Source organism: Caretta caretta, chromosome 11 (assembly GCF_965140235.1).
Source record: "Caretta caretta isolate rCarCar2 chromosome 11, rCarCar1.hap1, whole genome shotgun sequence".
Lineage (NCBI taxonomy): Eukaryota > Metazoa > Chordata > Testudines > Cheloniidae > Caretta > Caretta caretta.
In genome coordinates, this window is record NC_134216.1 from 34,618,479 (window position 1) to 34,641,102 (window position 22,624).

The following is a 22,624-nucleotide window of genomic DNA, read 5'->3' on the forward strand; positions in this document are numbered from 1 at the left end:
CCGCCCGTCTCCGCGCAGCCACAGCTGCCGTCTGCGCCGGCTCGGGTCTCGCTGAGTTCCGGTCCGCAGTGCAACAACGGAGAGAGAAATTCTCCGACAGCCAGCCAGCCCGGCCGCCCCTCCCCCACGCCCCGCCCCTCTCCTCCTTCCCAACGCCTCTCCCCCGCCCCACAAACGTTTCCTCTCGCTCGCTCCCTGCCGCCGGACCTGCACAAACTGGGGAGGGGAGTTGTGCCCCGCCCCCACGAGGCCTGACGACAGAAGGGGGCGGGGAGCCCGCCAGCCAATGGCAGGACTCAGAGGCCCTGGCTCCTCCGAGCTTCCGCGATCGGGCGGGGTGACTCGGCGGCGTAGCAGCGGCAGCAGGTTCCCGGGCCTGTGAACTGTGACGGCAGCGGCTCGGCCCGTGTCTCCGCCATGGCCTACCCGGGGTTCGGAGCGGTGAGTCGCTGCGACGAGGGGACCGGGACCGGCCCCGGCCCCCTGAACAGAGCTCCGGCGTCGCCCCTTGTGGGCTGCGCGGGGAGAGGGCAGAGTGAGGCCCTGCCGCCTGCGGGCCTTGCGCGTCAGCACGGGACAAAGGGCCGAGCCTGGGCTGGGCCTTCCCGGCCCACGGGGGCCGGCGGGACCAGCAGCCCCTCGGAGCTGCCGTGCCCTTGGGCGGGCGCAGCGCCGCAGGCGTGGGGGGGAGCGATCGCTCGAGCCGAGGCGGGCAGGCCCCACCGCGCCGGCCGGGCGTGGCAGGCACCCCGCGGTGCTGGGGGCAGCCTGCGCGGGCGGGGACCCGGCCGAGGGGGCTCTCGTCACCCGTTCGTGCCGTGCCGTTCCCGGTATTGAGCAGCGTCCGCGGATAGGCCCGGGCAGGCGCGGCCCTGGGCCTCGAGCGACGCCTCTAGCGGTAGCATGGGAAACCAGGCAGGGCGATTGCACAGAGCGGCCGCACGCACCCACTCGTGGGGTGGAGCACGCGGGAGGGGTCAAGAGTCGGAAGTTGGTGCTCGAGGGCTGGCCAGGGGCCCTGGTGTGAAACAGAAAATGTGCCTTGCATAATAAGTTTCTTTCAGAACAAGCCTGTCGCACCTTAACAGGCAGAGCCAGTTTCAGTGAGTAGCTGTCGGAGAAGGAGAACTGGGATTGCGGGGCCTCTAACCTTTGCGTCACTGCTCTTTAAATGGTTTCAGAGTAGCAGCCGTGTTAGTCTGTATCCACAAAAAGAATAGGAGTACTTGTGGCACCTCAGAGACTAACAGATTTAGAGCATAAGCTTTTGTGGGCTGCAGGCCACTTCATTGGATGCATAGAATGGAACATATAGTAAGTAGATAGATATAGATCCACCTTCTCTGTATGTGTGTGTAAGCTGCCATACAAACTGTAAGAGGCTAATTAATTAATATGAGCTATTATCACAGGAGAAAAAAACTTTTGCATTGATGATCAAGATGGCCCATTTAGACAGTTGACAAGGAGGTGTGAGAATACTTAACATGGGGAAATAGATTCAATATGTGTAATGACCTAGCCACTCCCAGTCTCTATTCAAACCCAAGTTTCAGAGTAACAGCCGTATTCGCAAAAAGAAAAGGAGTACTTGTGGCACCTTAGAGACTAACCAATTTATTTGAGCATGAGCTTTCGTGAGCTACAGCTCACTTCATCGGATGCATACTGTGGAAACTGCAGCAGACTTAATGGTATCTAGTTTGCATATTAATTCAAGCTCAGCAGTTTCTCATAACTCATCTTAATTAATTAGCTTCTTACAGTTTGTATGGCAACTTCCATCTTCTGTGGATAATATATATATAATCTTCTTACTATATGTTCCATTCTATGCATCCGATGGAGTGGGCTGTAGCCCATGAAAGTTTATGCTCTAATAAATTTGTTAGTCTCTAAGGTGCCACAAGTACTCCTGTTCATTTTGCTCTTTAAATACAGTCCAAATTATCGTGGCAAGCAGTTGGGACTTTCGCTTCTCGTGGCCATCGCCACAGACTGCTCTGGCAAGGAGTGCCTTTCTGACTGTCCTAGTTTGTATAGGGCTGGAATAATCATGGAGCCTGAAGTACCCTCACAAACTACCAGAGAGTGGTGATGTTGCAACAGGAAGCACACCCACTTACAAAATGGCCCTGTACAGATATGGAGCTACTTCTGTGAGTTTGTAGGGAGCTCAGTAGTTTTTCCCATGGTATGTGTTATAAACCTGTGATGCCATTCCTATTGCCTCTGCTGACCCCAGTACCTGGCCTGCTGAGACCGCACCATGCTCCGTCCCCACCTTTTGAGCCTGGTGCAGTGACCTTCCCCGTTCCTGAGAGGGTACAGGAGCAGCTGGAAGTGGGGCAAGGCAGGCCCCTGCGGGTAGCTCTGGTGCAGGAGCTGTCCCCTCAGGTTTGGTTCTACAACCCCTCTGGTATGATGAGGGAGTAGGACCAGCATTGAATGAGTAGTATTGTGACATGATGCATGGGAGTCGCATCACCCATCACTTAATTTTGGCCTTGCCATCCCTGTGTCACAACAGAGGGTCATCAGAACTAAACCTGAGTAGGCAGTGAAACACAGGTAGTACCATAGCTATGAGAGCTGCTACTTGGGATTCTGATGGGTAGGGTATCCTCATTGCTTTCTTTGGATATGATACTACTTTTGAAATATTATACAGAGGATGGATTCTTTGGAGCCGTTCTAAGCTGCCTTTAAAAGAAGTATCCAGTATTGACAGCTGCCTCTGCAGTCTTCTATTTTTATGCCAGAACTTTCTATTGAAGCATCAATGTGCAGAGTTGGTTTCATTCCCTTCTCAGAGGGGCTATGGTTCAGCTTCCAGTTCTGTCTCCTGTCTCTCACCCCCTAGTTGCCTTGGCATTGGCATTTGCCTGAGATCTGGTGCTGAATTATTTTGGAAAATCCTTTCCGTTTCTATTGATGAGCAAAAAGCAATTAGCATGTTCATTATATTTTTCCTCCCACTCTTTAATAAGTCAGTGTCAGAACAAAAAATCTCTCATTTTGAAGGTAGTCCTTATGGTAGTAATAAAAATGAGTGCTTATTGGAGGATGAGGACCTCTGCTATATACAAATAAAAATCACTTCTAAGCATTATTTTAGTAGTCAAATAAAGCCCCACCCATTTCAACATCACAATACAGTTTCTCTGCTCAACCTGTCAAGACTGCTGAAACAGTCTGTATGACTGATTTAAATAACTAATCAGTTTAGCACAGGAGTGAAGAATATAATATTTAATGGAAACTGCAGGGAGGATTAGATGGTTAGAATTTATCCAAACTGGAATTAGTTACTAAATTCTGCAAAAAAAAGTGTCCATATTCTGTTTTATACCTCATTTTTAAAAGAGATCCACTAACAACTGCCATTTCTCTTTGGAAAAATAATTTAATTTCTCATATAACATTTCTTTGGTAGTACAATTTATCCTTTTGCAATCAGGTAGCAAAGTATTAGTTTTAGAACTATTCTAAAAACTCTGAATGAGAAAGTGTTGTGTGATCACAGCATATGGGTACCTTCTTTTAATAATTTAAAAAAAGGGGGGGCAGATAATGTGTCAGTGTTTGAATATATGACCAATGAATTTGAGGTGGTACGGTTATTTGAATTAGGCTGTGTAATGGGCATTTTAATAAAAGTACATCATGAATAAGACGACTTTGTAAATGGAAGTCTGTTACTATAGATTGAGCTGCTGATGACACTGAAATATTTCTCTTTTTCACAAAAGTATGGAGGTTACAGTGGTCAGATGCCTGGAATGCAAATGACAGTGGGACAGCCAATGCCAGGAGCAGTACCAAATATGCCTCATGGAGGATACTCTGGATATTCTGCATATTCTGGTACTTATTCTGCTGCTGCTGACCCTATGTGGACTTACTTCGCTGCTATCGCTGGACAGGTACGGTAGTGTATGCAATGTAATTAAGCCTTGTGAGTTGACCGACCTAGCAAAGTCTGTTTTTTCTGTGAAAGAAAAACACTCGGCTTGCTCAGAACAGTATTATTAAAGCTCTCATAGTCGGAATTGTGTCTCACCAGGTAAAATTGGATTGTCCCCCCTCTCCTCAGTTAATTGAACAGTGTTGTTCGTGACTAGTAGCATAAAGCCTAATGTCAGTGGTGAGCTGTAAACAAGCTTTCATCCTTCATTAATACTTTCTTAACCTGAAGAACAAACTTTACAGTTCTACATGCTTGAAATATAGACATTTTAAAAAATACCAGTGATTGTCTCAAGGAAGAAGAACCAATTACTGCGTCCTCCATCCCCCAAAATAATAATATAATAGCCTGTTAAACTTTTGCAGACTTGGTAGACTTATACAAATCTTTATTAATAGAATAATAAGTATTCCATATTCATGTTTTCACTGCCTCCTGAAGTGAAGGTGATGGTTTCCCTCGATCTCTCTGTCCAGGCCACTTTTATAGTATTGTGCTACAGTTTTATATGCAGGTAGTAAAATGAAACACTAAAATCCTGTTCAAGTGGTGTCTGAGACCAGACCAGGATTCTCATTAAACTGATTTTGGTGCTTTCATACAGAACAAAGTAGAAAGGGAAGGAGTGCAAGAACATGGCATCTTAAAGTAGAATCCCAAGGGACTTGGGTCTTTAAAATGGATGCTGCCTGAATTGTATTCAAGTGTTTCTTTTAACCTGAGGTCCTAAATCTGATATTTAAGTTCCTCGGTCACATATTACTATCCAAACGGTATCTCTTATTGATACAGGAGTGCAAGATGGTGATGGAAGATAGTAAGATGGTGATGGAGGATAGACAAATACAAATCTAGTCACGTTTAACTGGCTTATTGAGCCAGCATGCTATTGCATGGCTTTGAAGAGCTATCTAGTATAAAATAAGGGTATTAAACACTGAGAATAATGTATACATGGCTATTTTATTGGGTGGGAGTGAAAATAGATACCATGTCCCAATCTGCATTATGCTTCTGTAATGCGAATGGCAGCAACAGCACAATATATGATCAAGTAATGTAAGGAATAAGAACCAGGAAGTTTCTACAGTGTGATCTGGGGTAAAAATGTGGGGGGAGGGGGAAGTGGGGGCTGACAAGGATTCACAGAGGGCATGTGCATGGCCCCACAGGTTACTGTTCTCTAGATGATTTGGGATTTGTGCTGCCAACATGCACATTCCTAAGAACGTGGAACTGCAGAGGCAATGTATTTGAAGATCTCCAGGTCCAGGTGAGTAATCTTCTCTTCTAGATTACAGGAGCTGCTTTTTTTTTTTTCTTCTGGCATAAGTCACAGTCATTACAGATTGAGGCTGTGAAACTCAATTTGTCTATTGACTTCTGCTTTAAGATGCATTGTGCTGCCTTGACTCTGCTTACCTAACCATCTTTTATCCTTTATTTCTTTTTGGTGCAGAACACCACTTTTTCTGTTTTGTGATGAGTCATATCCTGCCTTTGTCCCTACTAACCTGTGGAAGCAGGAGCAGATGGATACACTGTAAAATAGCTGCAGCGCTTAGAGCAACACAGACATTTTTAATGCATTCCTGAGTAAAGGGTCCACATTATATTAAAATTGCTGTGTAGCTGTATGTGATCCCTGAGCAATACTTGATCACCGTTGGTTCTCTTCCTTCTCAAACATGCTTAAGACATGACATTTCCTAGGAGGATAACACATATCCAAAATATATTAGCAAAGGCATATTAAGACTTCATAATTAAATTGCCTCAACCAGGACACTCATGACTTCCCTTGCAAAAACATTCAGTCTCCTTGATTACAGGCCAGAAGGACCCACATGTTTATCTCTGAATTGCAAACCTGTCTGAACTGTTTGACTGGTTGGGGCATGCAACATAAATTTGGTGCTGCTGGGAGCAGTAAACTAAAACTCACTTTCTGTCTGGTCACTGGATTAGTACTCGGACTGATAAGATACGGTATAACCAGGGTGGATTGATTTAAATCAGCAAGCAGGAAACCTTGATTTACATCAGTGGTAATCTTGTTTTGCATTTGTGGTTTTTATGGTTATCTTCCTAAAGACATTTTTGATTCTCATTTTTTGGTAGCCATTAAAACACGTTGATTTGCAACTAAATATGGCCATTACTCTAAATTTGATACTCATGTGCTGACCAGGAGGATTTAAGCAATTATGTGGTTTAACATACATTCATATTCCTAAGTTTTACACTTTTATGTTAAAAATGGTGAATGGTGTATTTCTTATTTACAAGTGATTTGTGCCCAGCTGTATTTGGATGGAAATTGGAATTCAGTTATGTCCAAAATTTAAAATTGTTTGATTAGTTCGGTAAAACTAAACCTTGTATGTGCTGGATACATAAGGGAAAAACATTATAAAAAAACCATGCATTTAAAACTAGGAAGTATTATCCTTAGCGATTGAAGTGATTGTTTCGAGTCACCATGTCCTTCAAGATTTTAGAACTACAGTAGAACCTCAGAATTACGAACACCAGAGTTACAAACTGATCAGTCAATGACACACCTCATTTGGAACTGGAAGTACGCAGTCAGGCAGCAGCAGAGACCAAAAAGCAAATACAGTACAGTACTGTGTTAGATGTAAACTACAGAGGGGAAAAAGGGAAAGCAGCCTTTTTTCTTCTGCGTAGTAAAGTTTCAAAGCTGTATTAAGTCAATGTTCAGTTGTAAACTTGAACAAACATAACGTTTTGTTCAGAGTTACAAACGTTTCAGAGTTATGAACAACCTCCATTCCCGAGATGCTCATAAGTCTGAGGTTCTACTGTAGTAGAACTTGTCCTCACACCTAGTTTTTATTCATAGATTGGAAGAGGAAAATAAGCTTGACTGCTTTTTCAACTCCCAGTTGGTTTCTTAACTTTGAATGACTAATCATTGAACTGAACTAGTTGAATAAGCTGAAATGAAAAAAATATTCTCGGTGGAGGTTACTGGTGTGAAAAGCTGATTTAGCACTTGAACAAACTCTGGTTCCAGGTGCTGAGCTAGTGACTTTCACCAGTTCAGTGGTTTGACTGTTTTTAAAACTTCATATTTTTTAATTTAATTTAAATGATTAATGACTTGTAGTACATTTAGACCTTAATGTAAGCTGTCATAATTTTAAATACAGTTTTAAAAAAAATCTAAATACACAATCTGAGTTAAAAGGAAAAATGTTTGTGGGGTTTTTTTGTTTTTAAACCACTCTGGGTATTGCTCAGAAAGACCTGTTCCATTTGGTTCTCCTGGAATTATTTGCAGTTTTGCTCAGGCATAGGGATCCATACCTACACAGATCCAGGTACAGGATTGGGGCCTAAATGCATAGCTTGTGACTTTATAATAGCCATTATGGAGAGATGATAGTTTTGCCATTTACTTCTGTGAGAGCAGGATTTGACCCATAGCATGTCTTCAGCAGGAGCAGCAGTGACACGAGTTAGGATTCTATCAGTTTCACACTGTTCCAGAGGCACGAGACATGCGGCTGAGACATGATTCAAGGCAGAGGCCCAAAAATGTGAGGGAGAGTGTGATGAGGCATAAACAGATTAGGAGAAGCACCTGCATCTGACTCCTCAGTGAGTAATTGTGTTTTTGGTGAAGGGAAGAAAGGAAAAGGTTAAAAAAATAAAAATGGATATGCTAATATGCCACTTGTCTTCTCCCCTAAAAGTGGAGAAATAGAAAGAGAGGGGCTGAATATTCCCCTTTTCTGTTTAGGCTCTTACACAGTATCATGGTAAGATGACTATACAAAAGAAATGCACAAAACCTAAATAGTGGGTGAGAAAAGGTCATTGCTTAATTTTAGAGTGGGTATTGTGGTTTTTTTTCCCCAGCTGCCAGTTTAGGTTATGCAGTTAATTGGATTGGCAGCTGAGAAAAACTCAGAATTAAAACTCTCCTCCCTTCCCAAAATTGTGGGTTTCCCTTTATCCTGATACTCACATGAAATTGAACTAGGCAAAGGAAATCTTTGTCCAAAGCTCAAATTATTTCAAACTTTTAGTGTAAAAGATTTCTTTCTACAGTACCTTTGAGGAATCTGTCTCCATAAATAATTTTTGCTAAAGATCATTTCTTGTTTTGTCAGCCAAGCTCATCGGTAGTATTATCTTTAGTTTAGTGTCCTCTAGCATGCTAGAGTGAATTCAAAGCTAGATTGAATCAAAACTTCGGTTTATAGGCATAACAGTCAAGCTTGCATCATGCATGCCTCAGAGGAAGCGAAGATCACACTTGGTGAAGGACACAGTTTTGCATAGTCCCTAAACAGAGTGGACAAACTCCAAAATAGAGAGGTTGATGGATGAGTGTATTCTATACATAAGCATTGTTGGAACCTGGCTGAGCTACGGGCAAGCCACCCTGCTTGCCTCCTGATAGCATGCTTTATTTTGAAATCATGAATACCTCCTAGCGAAGTTTGCAGGAGCCATTCCATTCCTTGTGTTTTTACATTCTAATTTTCTCAAATGTGTTTAAGATAAAGTTTCTCCTGGTTAGTATCAGCCTAAAAATGTGGTCTCGAGTTTCATGACTATTGGATGAGCTGGTTTTGAGCTATGGAACTCAACAGATTTAGCATGTTCGTATTGTTTGTCTCTGATAACACAGAAATAGCTTGGTTCTTTCACTGTTGTCTACCAAGGGATAGTGAGAAAACTTTGTCGCGTCAGTGTGCAAACCTGCATTGTCTTTGCTGTCAAAATCAATTCTATTCCAAATTTATCTTCAGAAATTTTACATCCGTAAGTAAAAGTAGATTACGGTTAACAAAGAGGTCTTCTGTTGTCCACTCTTTTTCATATCTCTGTTCCAAGTGCAGTATGCTTTGCAATATGACAAATCTTGAAACATATATATTGGTCTCTTTCTTGCATGCATGTGTATTTGTGTAACTATGTAACAAAAGCCCTTATTGTAAGACATGTGGGTAAGGGGCTGAGTTACAGTTTTTGTGAGCTCCTTTTGGAATCTTAACTGAGCACTTGCTGACTTTTTAGAGAGTTTTTCCTTTTCCTTTTTTTTTTTTTTTTTTTTAAATTCTCAAGTATAATACTATAGTAAACTTAGTTTTTTGTAGGGGGAATACACATTCACTCCTGAAGTACGAGGCACATAACCACAGTCTGTCATCTACCATGTAGCAAGACCAGTGGGGTGATGGAAGCGCTGGCCTTGACTCTCAAAGAACTGAGCAGGTAGAAATTCACAGAAACATGGGGATTGAATTGCTTTTGGTGGGGAGGGCAAAAGGGGAAAATTGTATTTCTGACTTTCATTGTACTGTTGATATGACTAGTAAATGAGATTCAGAAATATAATATTCACCTCACTAAAATTTAAGCTATTCAGTTCCCTTCTTTTTCTTCACCCTTCTTTTTTTGTGTGAGCTTACCCATTGAAAAATGTCCTTTTTCCCATTTGAGGATAAAGGCTCCATGCTGTGGAGATTCTTGCAGCTTAATCGAGCTGATCACTTTTACTTTAGAGCCTGCCAGTGTTGCTCCTCAGTCAGGCAGGTGAGGATTGATGAAGAGCATGTGATTGTCTACATAGTCTACACAGTGTTACTAGCCCCTGCTGTAACACAGTGATGGGTGAAATTCAGTCCTCCATGGAGAGCTGCAAATAGAACATATTTCTTTTCCCACTCCCTTCAAGATGAGACTGTCACCTCTGCTCCTGCATGAAATCCAGTGATATAAGCAGGAACAAGATGAATCTTACCAGGATGGGCTAATTTTGCTTTGCTTCTGGGGAGTTTCCCTGAATGTGCTATCCTCATGGCTTTACCCTTAAGGCAGTATAAAGAATGGCAGGGCAAGGAACAAGAAAAATGGGTCTTACAATATTTTCTCTCAGATTTAACTTCTATCTGTTCATGGGACAAGCTCACCAAAAATTGGTTCTTCCTATTTTACAGCTCATGTTTAATTTTATTTGTTTTATAAAACCAAATTTTAGCGTAAGATGTAGTAGCATTAAAATAATTTGACTTGCATGCTGGATTTCCTTATTTAACTGTTTATGTTGGCCAATCATAATATCCTAGAACTGTAACATGGCTCTTCCAAAAAGTTACTTAGAGTGTATACCTAAGTACAGTGAAAAGTGCCGCTTGTCCTTTCATGGAGATATCATTCCACCTGATACAAGATCTGCTCAGTGTGTCAGCCATTTATACTTACTAACTAGCCACAAAACATAGCTTGCTGCTATAAGTTTCTAGCTCTAAGACAGAGTGGAAGGCCAGCTGATTAAACCTTTCTACAAAGCTGTCAGTGAAGCCTAGAGAATCTTGTTTAAAGTCCTTTGTTGTGTGTGTGTTTTTTGTATTTTTTTTTCCCAAGATGATTTTCCTGTTGTTCACTTGCTTCTTGAGATCTTGTTTTTTGGAGACTCCTTTTTAGAGGATAAAATGTGGAGGTTTTGAGAGCTTGTGTTACCTTTTGGTCTTGGGTGTTCAGAGGGCTGATCTGCACACCTCTATATGGGATGTTTAGCTTTCAGATTCACCTTTTTATGTTGCTCTTACTTGCATCTTACTAGCGATAATCAGTGCTGGCAATGAAATAAGCAAGCTTTTGGGGTTATTTTAATATCCTTCTTTTGAAGTGCTCTGTGGAGATGCTGAGAGAACAGAATGCTAGGAACAGAGCAGAGGAACACGAGGGAACAGACAAAGTGATACTTGGCTGATAGAAAAAGCATGTCTAGCATAGTCACATGTCACGTATGTTCAACAGTCAGTCATCGGACAGCATCATATCCCTCTTTATTGCCTTTCAACCTGAAGGATTCTAAAGCACTGTGCAGCACAATCGACTATATTGATTCTGGAATAACTTGACCCATTACTGAAATGCAGCTATCACCGCCTTCGGTGTGGAACATGGCAGCTCTTTTTTCTTTTTCAGTTTGAAGAGTTTGTATTCTTCTAAAAAGCGAAACATCTGAAAGCTGTTTAAAACTGCACAGCAACACTATACAATAGCTTAGCACAGTAAGTGAGGAATAGGTATCCAACTGAACTGTGGAAGGATTTAGGTAGTTCGAATATAACTACCCAAATTGGAATTTTGCCAGGGCACTGGGAATAACATCCCTGCTGTTAATAGCATCATAGCTTCTTTGACCACAAAATGGTCAGAATGTCAGTTTTATTGTGTACATCAACCAAGGAACAGCAAAACTACAGGGGACCCCTGACATATAATGGGAAATGTGATGGGCAAAAGAAAAGGACCTTTTTAATACTTTGTTTCAGAATGGAGGCTCTGATACTCTAGAAGGCTCTCATTAAAATCATGAACAAAATAGAAATAAATGCAGAAAACACCTTAACCAATTATTTGATAGAATTGTCTGCAACTTTATATGAAAATTCTATACTAATTATCAGAAAATATCACTGTAATTTAACTGCTGCTGAAGGCTCATTTTAAATAGGTATTTGTTGCTAAGATAGGATTCCATTTAATTACTGTTGCTAAGATAGGATTCCATGTAATTGCTATAAGCAAGGAATTCTATTTAACTTTAGTGCTGCAGACTCTTGATTTAGATGAGGCACCATTTTGTAGTATTTTTAATTTTTTAAGTATTAAATATCTTTACATAGTTATAATGAACTAATTCATTTGTCTTCTGTTAGATTATTCACTGACACTTCATTTTTGCATGGATTTGTATTGATAAGTGTCCATGACCACAAACCTATGCACTCTGTTCTACAGGATGGTGAAGTGGATGCAGAGGAACTACAGAGATGCTTAACACAGTCTGGAATCAGTGGGACCTATTCTCGTAAGACTTTGAATGTTGTTACTGTACACTTTCTCTTTTAATCTGTGGATGATATTTTGGAATTTCTGTTCTTCAAGGAGCATTCCCTCTCTCCCATTGTGTACCTCTTTCATTTCCTTCCTTATCACAGATTTCCGCTTTGTGCTGGCATGTGTCCTTTCTGTGCACCTTAAATAAATGGCACAGCCCTGCTAATGCCAATCCTGAAGATCAGCGTTTGTGCTAGTTCATCTGTACAGTGTTTCCAGTGCACTTTAATTTGAATTTCTCACGCTTTCCCTCTTACACAACAGAATATGAAAACAGTTGCAATCACAGGGCTTGGGCTCTGGTGGGTGCTCATCCCCTCCCAAGACATGGACCATGCTTTGTAATCCCTTTGAATGAGATGGCATATGGTTAGAGACCAGGTAGGGTCTCGAGTACAACACATTCCAAAACCCTTATTCAGAAGGCAAAATAATGTCTTATTTTGTTATAAGGATTTAATAAAACTCCTGGAATCAAAATAAACTACCTTTGCTTTATGGGTGAATAATTTTAATTCCAAATCTTACTGTTCTTAAAGTATTATTGTGTATTTGACATGCATAGCCTAGTAGTAGAGCAAGCTTTCCTACACTGGCCTACCAAATGTGCCTTCACCTTGAGATATTGAGTTGAGATGGTAATTTGGTTTCCACACCTGTTTAATCCTTGTTCTCCCTGCTGATACTGAATTAATACTCTCCATTAAGGACAGGAGTTGGGTCACCAGTTCCTGGCTCAGTAGATGCTAAAAAGCAATGTAGTGTCCTGCATTTTATCCACATCTAACCCATGGCCTAAATAACTAGTAGTGTAGAAGCAAATGTCTTCATGTCCTTTTAGCCATCCCCTACTTGATTTTGTTTTTCCTGGTGAGCTTTCAAAATCTCTTGCAAAAGCAAATTAACTCATGTGTTGACTAGTGTCACTGAAACTGCATTCGTTACAAAATAAAATTAATCTAGTTTTGATTCAATCTTTGACTATTTTTCAGCATTCAGTTTGGAAACATGCAGAATTATGATCTCCCTGATGGATGTATCCTTGGAAAAATGTAGACTATACTGTAGTCTTAATGTCAGTTTAAACCAATAAATAATCCTGAGAAGAAACTAGAATTTCAAAACATTTTTAAACTAATGTTTTAGAACACTATCCTTGGGCTCCATTCATTTTTAATGTTGCACAGAAATTGGTTGTTTTAGTATTGTCAGGGTGGTTAGAAGTCAAACTGCCTTATGTGACTTGAAATTATATGTTTAATAATTTGGTTTGTCCTATTAAGTTACTTAGTTTTAATGTATTAAGTTATTTTTGTTAACAAAACTTCATCAGAGAGATTATACAGGAAAAATGGGATTTAATGAATTCAAAGAACTCTGGGCAGCTCTTAATGCCTGGAAGCAAAATTTCATGATGATTGATCAAGACCGAAGTGGAACCGTAGAACTTCATGAATTGGGTCAAGTCATTGCAGCTATGGGTAAGTTAGCATTTCAAAAACTTCTGCAACCTCCTGTTTGTTCTATTTAATGCAATATATATTACAACTTTAATTATAAGGATGCAGCATGTAGAATATGGAAGGTTGCAGTGAATTGTGTTGCTACCTATGGGGTCAAAATATAGGGCTTGCCAGGAGTGTTGTACAGGTACCATGCTTCATTTCTGGGAACTCCTCACTATCAACTAAGTATTCCTTCCTTCCTGGCTAGCCCAGAAATAGTGTCGATAAGCTTTATAGAGAGCTGTATACAGCCATCTTCAGATGGAAAGATTGGTCATCTGGACACACATCCTTGAAGATTGGGAGGAGACAGGAAATCCCTCTTAAAATAAATGCCATATTCAGTACTGAACACTGTTAATTTTCACAAGTTTTTAGATGCAGCACTTCTTAATATTGGCATACACAGGGCTAATACATCTATTTGGGGTAGAGGAGGGAACGGAAGACTTTCAGTACATTCTGCTCCTGGAGGAGTCATGGGCAAAAGTCTTCCCAATGAGGTGCAAAATATGTTCTGGGGCACACCATTTCAGCAGAGTATAAAGAGACTCTCTCTCTCTCTCACTCACTCTATGATGAACCTAGCCCATCTTATAGGGCAGATGCACATAAGCCTGTGTGCTTCCCCTTTGATGGCAGGTTGTTAAAGATTAGTGACTAAAAGTTGCTCTTCATCTAGAATACCCCATTGTAAAAAAAGTTATACAAATCTTTATCATAGCTGCTGCTAGCCAACAATAGTAAATCAGGAACCAGTGCCAGACACTGCACTGGCATAAAAAGGCTTTCTGTTAAACTGTATTTCTGGAACCCTGGTGTATAGCTAGCATGTTCCATTTCCCGCTGAGTGGGAAAGGCTAATGCTCTTGTGAATCAAAGTGCTCCAGTTGTTTGGAGTAATAGTCATTTTGTGCATGTGCATGGGATATTACAATCTATCCTTAAGTCTCTGGGCTGCAACCGTTAGCAGCTGCTGCTAAGTTAATTTTTGAATAGAGGTAGAAGGTGGAAGTTAGTAGCTTCCTAGTTACTCTCGAGTCTGTTAGATAGACACTGACTCCACTACTAAGTAGGGGGTATGATTGGAGCTGAGGTAGATATACCCACACAAGTACTGTCGTAGATAGCAGTATAGATGTTGGGGCATGGTCTTCAGCAATGCAACCTAACCCATAGCAAAGCCTGTGTTGCCAGATCTACGCTGCTGTTTTTAGCAGTGCTAGCAGTATCGGCATACCCACACTTTCTTCTGAATGACAGGAAGAAGGGAAAGAATAAATGCCAAGGGGAACTGAATTTGCTAGAGACTTGAATCCTGTATGAGATGTCTCTGGCCTCTTGCTTGAAAACTTCCAAATTGCATACACTTTAAAAAAAATAGTAAACATTATATACCTAAATAAGATTCTTTTCTCTCTCTTCTTCCTCTGAGTCTCTGTTTACACTTGCTGAAGTTACGAAAGGGGGGGGTCTAGAACATGCTGTGTTGGTCCTACAACGGTCAGGCACAGGAACCTACTTTTCTAGAGGCAGTACTTCATGTTCATGATGTTTCTGGCAGGCTGGTGTTGTAATCCTCTCATCTTTTCTTCATTTGCCTTTGTGTGTGTGTCTACTTTTCCCTTCTCCAACCTGTCAAGCAGCATTAAAGCACAGAAACTACTCTTTGTACAGTGGAGAGTCATGCTGTCTGGGCATGCTGCACTTTTTCTTGGAGAAGGCTCCGAGTTCAGTCAAGATACTCTAATTCCACAAGGAGTCCAGTGGCACCTTACAGACTAACAGATTTATTTGAGCAGAAGCTTTTGTGGATAAAAACCCCACTTCTTCAGATGCATGGAGTGAAAATTACAGATGCAGACATAAATATACTGACACATGAGGAGAAGGGAGTTACCTCACAAGTGGAGAACCAGTGCTGACTGGGCCAATTCGATCAGGGTGGATGTAGTCCACTCCCAATAATAGATGAGGAGGTGTCAATTCCAGGAGAGGCAAAGCTGCTTTTGTAATGAGCCAGCCACTCCCAGTCCCTATTCAAGCCCAAATTAATAGTGTTAAATTTGCAAATGAATTTTAGTTCTGCTGTTTCTCTTTGAAGTCTGTTTCTGAAGTTTTTTCGTTCAAGTATAGCTACTTTCAAATCTGTGTTAGAATGTCCAGGAAGATTGAAGTGTTCTCCGACTCGCTTTTGTACGTTCCCATTCCTGATGTCCAATTTGTGTCCATTTATTCTTTTACGTAGGGACTGTCCTGTTTGGCCAATGTGCATGGCAGAGGGGCATTGCTGGCACATGATGGCATATATAACATTAGTGGACTTGCAGGTGAATGAGCCTCTGGTGGTGTGGCTGATGTGGTTGGGTCCTCTGTCACTAGAATAGATATGAGGACTACCCCCGATACTTCTAATAATACTAGTGCAGAGTATGTTCCAAATAGAGCAATTGGTAGGTGAACTGGCAAACAGGCAGTAGATGCTAAACATCCTTTTACTCCTGGGCCTTGTTAAAAATGTCCACAAGCCACCCTCTGGCTACTTTTGCTAAAAAGTCAAGGCTGACCTGATTACACAGAACTAGTATCTCTGTTTAGTATGGTGACAGGTTTCAGAGGGTTAGCTGTGTTAGTCTGTATCAGCAAAAACAACAAGGAGTCCTTGTGGCACCTTAGAGACTAACAAATTTATTTGGGCATAAGGAAGTGGGTTTTAGCCCACGAAAGCTTATGCCCAAATAAATTTGTTAGTCTCTAAGGTGCCACAAGGACTCCTCCTTGTTTTTATTTAGTATGTTTATTTGCTTAATCTCCACTTTTTAAGAGGAAGATTAAATGTCTTGAGTGTTCATGATGATGTCTGAAGTTGTCCTTTCAGATGAATTTCAGGATGGGCACACAGTGTATAATAGAACCGTTCTAACGTCGGAAAATTTGAACTTTTTCACTGCTGCATATGAACACTCCTTCACTGTGCCCTATAAACTGCATTGACTGCGGTACAGGATGTATAGTAATTATTATTTCAATAGTCATATTTTCCAAAGATTATCCAGCAAACTGTTGCAAAAGTCGTAACATTATAGGCTGTAACTTCCTATTTTTGGTCTTTTAGGTTACAGATTAAGCCCGCAAACACTAACTGCTATTGTAAAACGTTATAGCAAGAATGGCAAAATCTTTTTTGATGACTATGTGGCTTGCTGTGTGAAATTACGGGCATTGACAGGTATGGGGGTTTTCTATTTTTTGAAATAGATATGCAGTCCAGAGTTTACGTTCTAATTTTTTCTCATCTAAAAATTGTAATTGTAGTGTAAAGATTATTCTTATAATTCTTAAATCTTTTACAATTCTTAAGATTACATTTTAAAATTTATTTTGTATGTAATTGTCTTCAGTGTTTTTAGTAATAGTTGTTCAGTATTCAGGATACCTAGAAAGTAATTTTGCTTTTCTACTGTAAGTTTTTAGATAGAATGTGGAAGGAAAGAAGTATGAAATGTTAAACAGGTTCAAAAGTGACAAATTTGCTGGGGGGCGGGGGGACGACAAAAGAAATGTTTGACAAGGTAATACTGCCAACCAAACTTACATTTAGGGTCTACATTAAATACTTCGGAGTTTTGCAAAGCTCCAATTTACTTATTTTATTCTTTTCTAAGATTTCTTCCGGAGACGAGACAACATGCAACAGGGATATGTGAATTTTGTATATGATGATGTAAGTATCTCTCTAAATAAAATACTCAAATTTGTTGGGACTATATGAAAAGTCAAGGCTGACCTGATTACACAGAACTAGGATCCTGGGAACTACAGGCCAGTGAGCCTCACTTCAGTCCCCGGAAAAAATCATGGAGCAGGTCCTCAAAGAATCGATCCTGAAGCACTTACATAAGAGGAAAGTGATCAGGAACAGTCAGCATGGATTCACCAAGGGAAGGTCATGCCTGACTAATCTAATCACCTTCTATGATGAGATTACTGGTTCTGTGGATGAAGGGAAAGCAGTGGATGTATTGTTTCTTTCTTGACTTTAGCAAAGCTTTTGACACGGTCTCCCACAGTATTCTTGTCAGCAAGTTAAAGTAGTATGGGCTGGATGAATGCACTATAAGGTGGGTAGAAAGTTGGCTAGATTGTCTGGCTCAACAGGTAGTGATCAATGGTTCCATGTCTAGTTGGCAGCCGGTGTCAAGTGGAGTGCCCCAGGGGTCGGTCCTGGGGCCGGTTTTGTTCAATATCTTCATAAATGATCTGGAGGATGGTGTGGATTGCACTCTCAGCAAATTTGTGGATGATACTAAACTGGGAGGAGTGGTAGATACGCTGGAGGGCAGGGATAGGATACAGAGGGACCTAGACAAATTGGAGGATTGGGCCAAAAGAAATCTGATGAGGTTCAACAAGGATAAGTGCAGGGTCCTGCACTTAGGACGGAAGAACCCAATGCACAGCTACAGACTAGGGACCGAATGGCTAGGCAGCAGTTCTGCGGAAAAGGACCTAGGGGTGACAGTGGATGAGAAGCTGGATATGAGTCAGCAGTGTGCCCTTGTTGCCAAGAAGGCCAATGGCATTTTGGGATGTATAAGTAGGGGCATAGCGAGCAGATCGAGGGACGTGATCGTCCCCCTCTATTTGACATTGGTGAGGCCTCATCTGGAGTACTGTGTCCAGTTTTGGGCCCCACTCCACAAGAAGGATGTGGAAAAATTGGAGAGAGTCCAGCGAAGGGCAACAAAAATGATTAGGGGTCTGGAACACATGACTTATGAGGAGAGGCTGAGGGAACTGGGATTGTTTAGTCTGCAGAAGAGAAGAATGAGGGGGGATTTGATAGCTGCTTTCAACTACCTGAGAGGATGGTTCTAGACTATTCTCAGTGGTGGAAGAGGACAGGACAAGGAGTAATGGTCTCAAGTTGCAGTGGGGGAGGTTTAGGTTGGATATTGGGAAAAACTTTTTCACTAGGAGGGTGGTGAAACACTGGAATGCGTTGCCTAGGGAGGTGGTGGAATCTTCTTCCTTAGAAGTTTTAAAGGTCAGGCTTGACAAAGCCCTGGCTGGGATGATTTAATTGGGGATTGGTCCTGCTTTTGAGCAGGGGGTTGGACTAGATGACCTCTTGAGGTCCCTTCCAACCCTGATATTCTATGATCTATGATTCTAAAACATTATTGTTGCAAATGACTGACTCGAGCTGCATGTTTAAATTTTACTTATCAGAAATGTTTTTTTATAATAAACTCTTTGGTTGCATTCATGTTAACTTTCCTGTACCTTCACCTCCAAAGAATGACTAAAAACACCCCTCCTGTAATGGCCACTCTGTAATCTAAGACCTTAATCCTTCAAAGATTTTAAGCACAAGATGAACTCAGTAGGACTACTCATATCTTTAAAGATAAGCACGTGCATAAGTCTTCACAGAGCTGAGGGCTTAATATGTTTTGCGTTGTCTATTCATGGGCTGTGAGTAGTAATTACTACTGAAAGTATGTCCATTGACTTCATTGGACTAACATCCAGTAGGAAATGTTTGCAGGATCAGACTCTTAGATTGTAACAAGAAAAGGAGTACTTGTGGCACCTTAGAGACTAACCAATTTATTTGAGCATGAGCTTTCGTGAGCTACAGCTCACTTCATCAGATGTTTACCGTGGAAACTGCAGCAGACTTTATAACAGTCATCTGTTACCTATGTGGCACTGACTTAGCATCATAAGCATACATGACATTATATAGTGTTGTATGCATTGTTAATAGTACAGATGTAGCAATTTGAAAGTCTTTAATGCTGAAAATTTAAAAACAAAACAAATCTCTCATTTTACTCCTTTCAAATTCTTTGAACGCTTCTAAGCATTTGTTCATCCAGTAGACAAGTCCCAAGTTGTGTTCCCACAGTTTCTTCTAGGCATTCATTTTTCTTTTCTCCATACCCCCCCTTCTCCCCTCCCCCCCCCCCCAAAAAAAAAACCCTGACAAAACCAAGACAGACAATTTCTGAACTCTTTAGATGACCTGATAATTTGTAGTATTCCAATTGTTTTCATTTCCCAATGTGGTGGTGTGTGCGGAGTGTTAGCTACCTTGACTTTTTTTTTTCCCTTCTAGTTTTTGCAGTGTACCATGGCAATCTGAGTGGAAGGCTGCTAAAGGATATAGACTCCGACCTGTGAAGTCTTCTCCTGAGAAGAAATTAACTGAACCTGCTGTGAATTGAAGCTGTAGCAGACTTCCCCCATCTTTCTGCCCTTTACGACATCCACTTTGAACAAATGTTTTGATTTTAGTGCACAGTTGAGAGCAATAATTTTTTTTCATTTTGTTATTTTTCAGAAGCATACTCTTTATATGTACATGCATAATTCCAGACGAGTACCCTGTTGTTATGCACTCAAGCTTAATGAAGACTAAACAAACTTTTTGCTTGTAACAGCTGCAAGAGTTGCAAGCATAGACCATTTCATTTTTATATGTATTTAGACTGCATACATGAGCAGAATATCAGACATCCTGGTTTTTAATCTAAACTAATGTAGGTATTTCATGTGACCATCAAAGTACGTTGTTTCAGATGTCATACTCTGAGGAATTCTAGTTGCTTGGTGACACTAGTTCAGTATTCCACCAGAAACACAACTTAAAACAAGTTATTAGGTAAAATTCTTCAGACTCATTGCAATAGATTTTTCTAAGGCAGACTGTTACAAATTGTTCTTCCAAGAATTTATTTATGGACAGTTCTTGTTGAGTAAAAGTTGAGACCCTCTCTTCTAATCAACATGCAGAAAGCAAAAAAAATGTTTAAGGAACTATTGCGAGTCTTCATAGAGTTCACTTCCCTTTTAGTTTGAAAGCTTTAAAGTCTTCACCTATTCTGTAAAAATTGACTCCCAGTAGACCCTCAAATTGGTAAACCTATTCCATTTTGAGATCAAAAAAATTCCCTTAAGAAAATAACCCAGTGAACAGAAGTCTGATTAGGGGATTACTCAAGCAGGTCCTTATTTTGCTAGGATATTTTAGCAGTGCATCTAACAGCGAAGTAATGAGTGGATCACAACCATGATCAACTCTATATCTCATCAAACTTCTGTTGGTTTTGTTCAATCCCAAATTTTGTAATCCACAGCCATTCTAGGTTCTGTATCCTTCAACAACAAACCTTAGCAGGGGTTAAATTGGAAGTTATGTTCATGTCATGCTTGAAGTGGAGACTTACTGTGATGCATTGAGAGTGCTCCGTGGTTAGGAATTTATGGAAATATTTTTCTCATGACAAACAAGGCACTTTTAGTCTTGTTGTTCTGTTGTGTGCGCGCGTGTATACATTTTGCCAATGAACAGTGTCGTATGTAATTCTGTGCTTCTTACACCTATTCCCATAGTGTCACAAGTATACTACTAAACATAACAATTTAAGAATGATTTTGCTGAATATTTTTGATACTGAAATGTATTCAACCTTTTTGGATCCCTCTTAATTGTATTTGCATTATAGTAACTATTGGAAGTAAGTTTTCAGATCTGTAACAAACTAAATATTTGCATATCCTGCTGTTCAAGACTGAAATAAGTAAACAGTTTTTGTGCAGGTTTAGACCTATTGCCAATAAGTTTTCATGTTGTTGTAAAGATACTGAATATACTCATTTGTGTACATGTACTTTTATTTGTAAACAGTGAACAATTTTCCAAGTCATCTTTGAGTTCTTTTTTAAAGAAATAGGCATTCAAATAGCTTGCCATACATTTGTCGTACAAAAACTTATGTTACAGGAGATGCTACAGTTTATAAATGATGCATTTCATCTTGGTTTAAAAAGTCTGCCAAATATTTTTTAAAAAAATCCAGCTTTACAATTCTATATTCAAGTGGAATCATAGTACATTTTAAATGACAAGGGAGGCAAATCAGTCCTAGGGGATGTCTTAATTTAGTCCATCCAACTTCCATTCCAAAGAGCATAGCTGCACTCTGTGTTCATTAATAATCCCAAAACATCCCAAATGGGCATTGAAAGGCCAAGTAGCAAATGCTTTCTTATGGATAATACAATTCCATCTACTAGTCATACATAGCTCTACAGTGAGGAAAGCAACTTCTCCATAGTATTTTTCATGCAATTTACAGGGTCCAGGATGTGCTCCTCTTGAACAGTAGAAGTAAAATTTATTGTCATGATCACTTATGAGTCCACAGTGGATTTTATTTCTGTATATTATCTTTGCCCTTATTAAACTAAAATATTTACAGACAATATTTTTGTCACATTGTCCTTTTTCCAAGCATAATTTTTTCCAAAAAATCAATATACACTAAATAGGCATAGTTGATTAGCGGATCCTGGGTGGTCAAATGCAACACATACATACAAATCTAAAGAAAATGTTGGTCTTTACTAATGAAATCTGTGTATATAAAGGAAATGCAAAATCGGTGTGATCATGGGACAGGACATCTGACAGTCTTCTAGGTCAGCAAGAAATTACCCATTTAAAGTATTCATACTTCTGGAAAGTCCCTAAGTGTGGCATGTCTGCATTTCATGTCTATTTACATCGCAGTAAATCTGGATCACATTTGGTTAATTTACAAGTAAAAAGGGAATTTTCTCTGACTCCCCACAACTTCCACCTGGAATCAGAAAGCCAGGCTGGGTTCTTTCCTATTTGTGCATAGTCACAAAGATTCAGTATGGATTGAATAGGCCAAATTCTGCCTTCAGTTACATCTGCACAACTTTTTTTTTTTTTTTTTGAAGTGGGGTTTGCTTGGAGGTAAATGAGAAGAATTTAACTCTGCCAGTAAAATTTAGTTAGTTGTATTGTTGCATGAGAAATGGTACGTTGCCCAAAGCTGTGTTGTTGCAGTGCTACTGTGTGTAAAGAGTAACAAAACTGGAGTAACGTGCATAGATGTGACAGACAAACTTGCTTCCAGTGATCATGAAGTGTATCTTTTGTATACAGAAGTCACAGACTACCACTTCACTCAATGTATACAGCAAACTCACTTTGCTCTCACTGATGAGACAAAATTTAAATCAGTTAAGGGGTATCCTTGTGAATGAATAAAGACATGAGCCCAATGTTTTCTGCTTTGCAAAATGCTAGTTATGAGTCTGGGCCAAATTTTTCCCTTGTTATACCAGTGTAAAGTCAACCTAAATCTGGTGTTTACACCAATGTAGAGGCACTGTACTAGTAACTTCATTGACTTCTAGATTTACCATAGTGTATGTC

At 40.4% G+C, this 22,624-nt stretch overlaps 1 protein-coding gene across 1 annotated transcript; it reads left to right on the forward strand.

Annotated features, from left to right (window-relative positions):
* The first annotated feature begins 281 nt into the window (after positions 1-281).
* Positions 282-21,639, forward strand: GCA (grancalcin). Its single transcript, XM_048868490.2, has 8 exons — positions 282-441; positions 3,753-3,926; positions 11,762-11,831; positions 12,853-12,896; positions 13,194-13,341; positions 16,481-16,594; positions 17,031-17,089; positions 19,490-21,639. Exons 1-8 carry the CDS (start codon positions 418-420, stop codon positions 19,514-19,516), a joined length of 660 nt encoding a protein of 219 aa, XP_048724447.1. The 5' UTR covers positions 282-417; the 3' UTR covers positions 19,517-21,639.
* Positions 21,640-22,624: the final 985 nt, after the last annotated feature.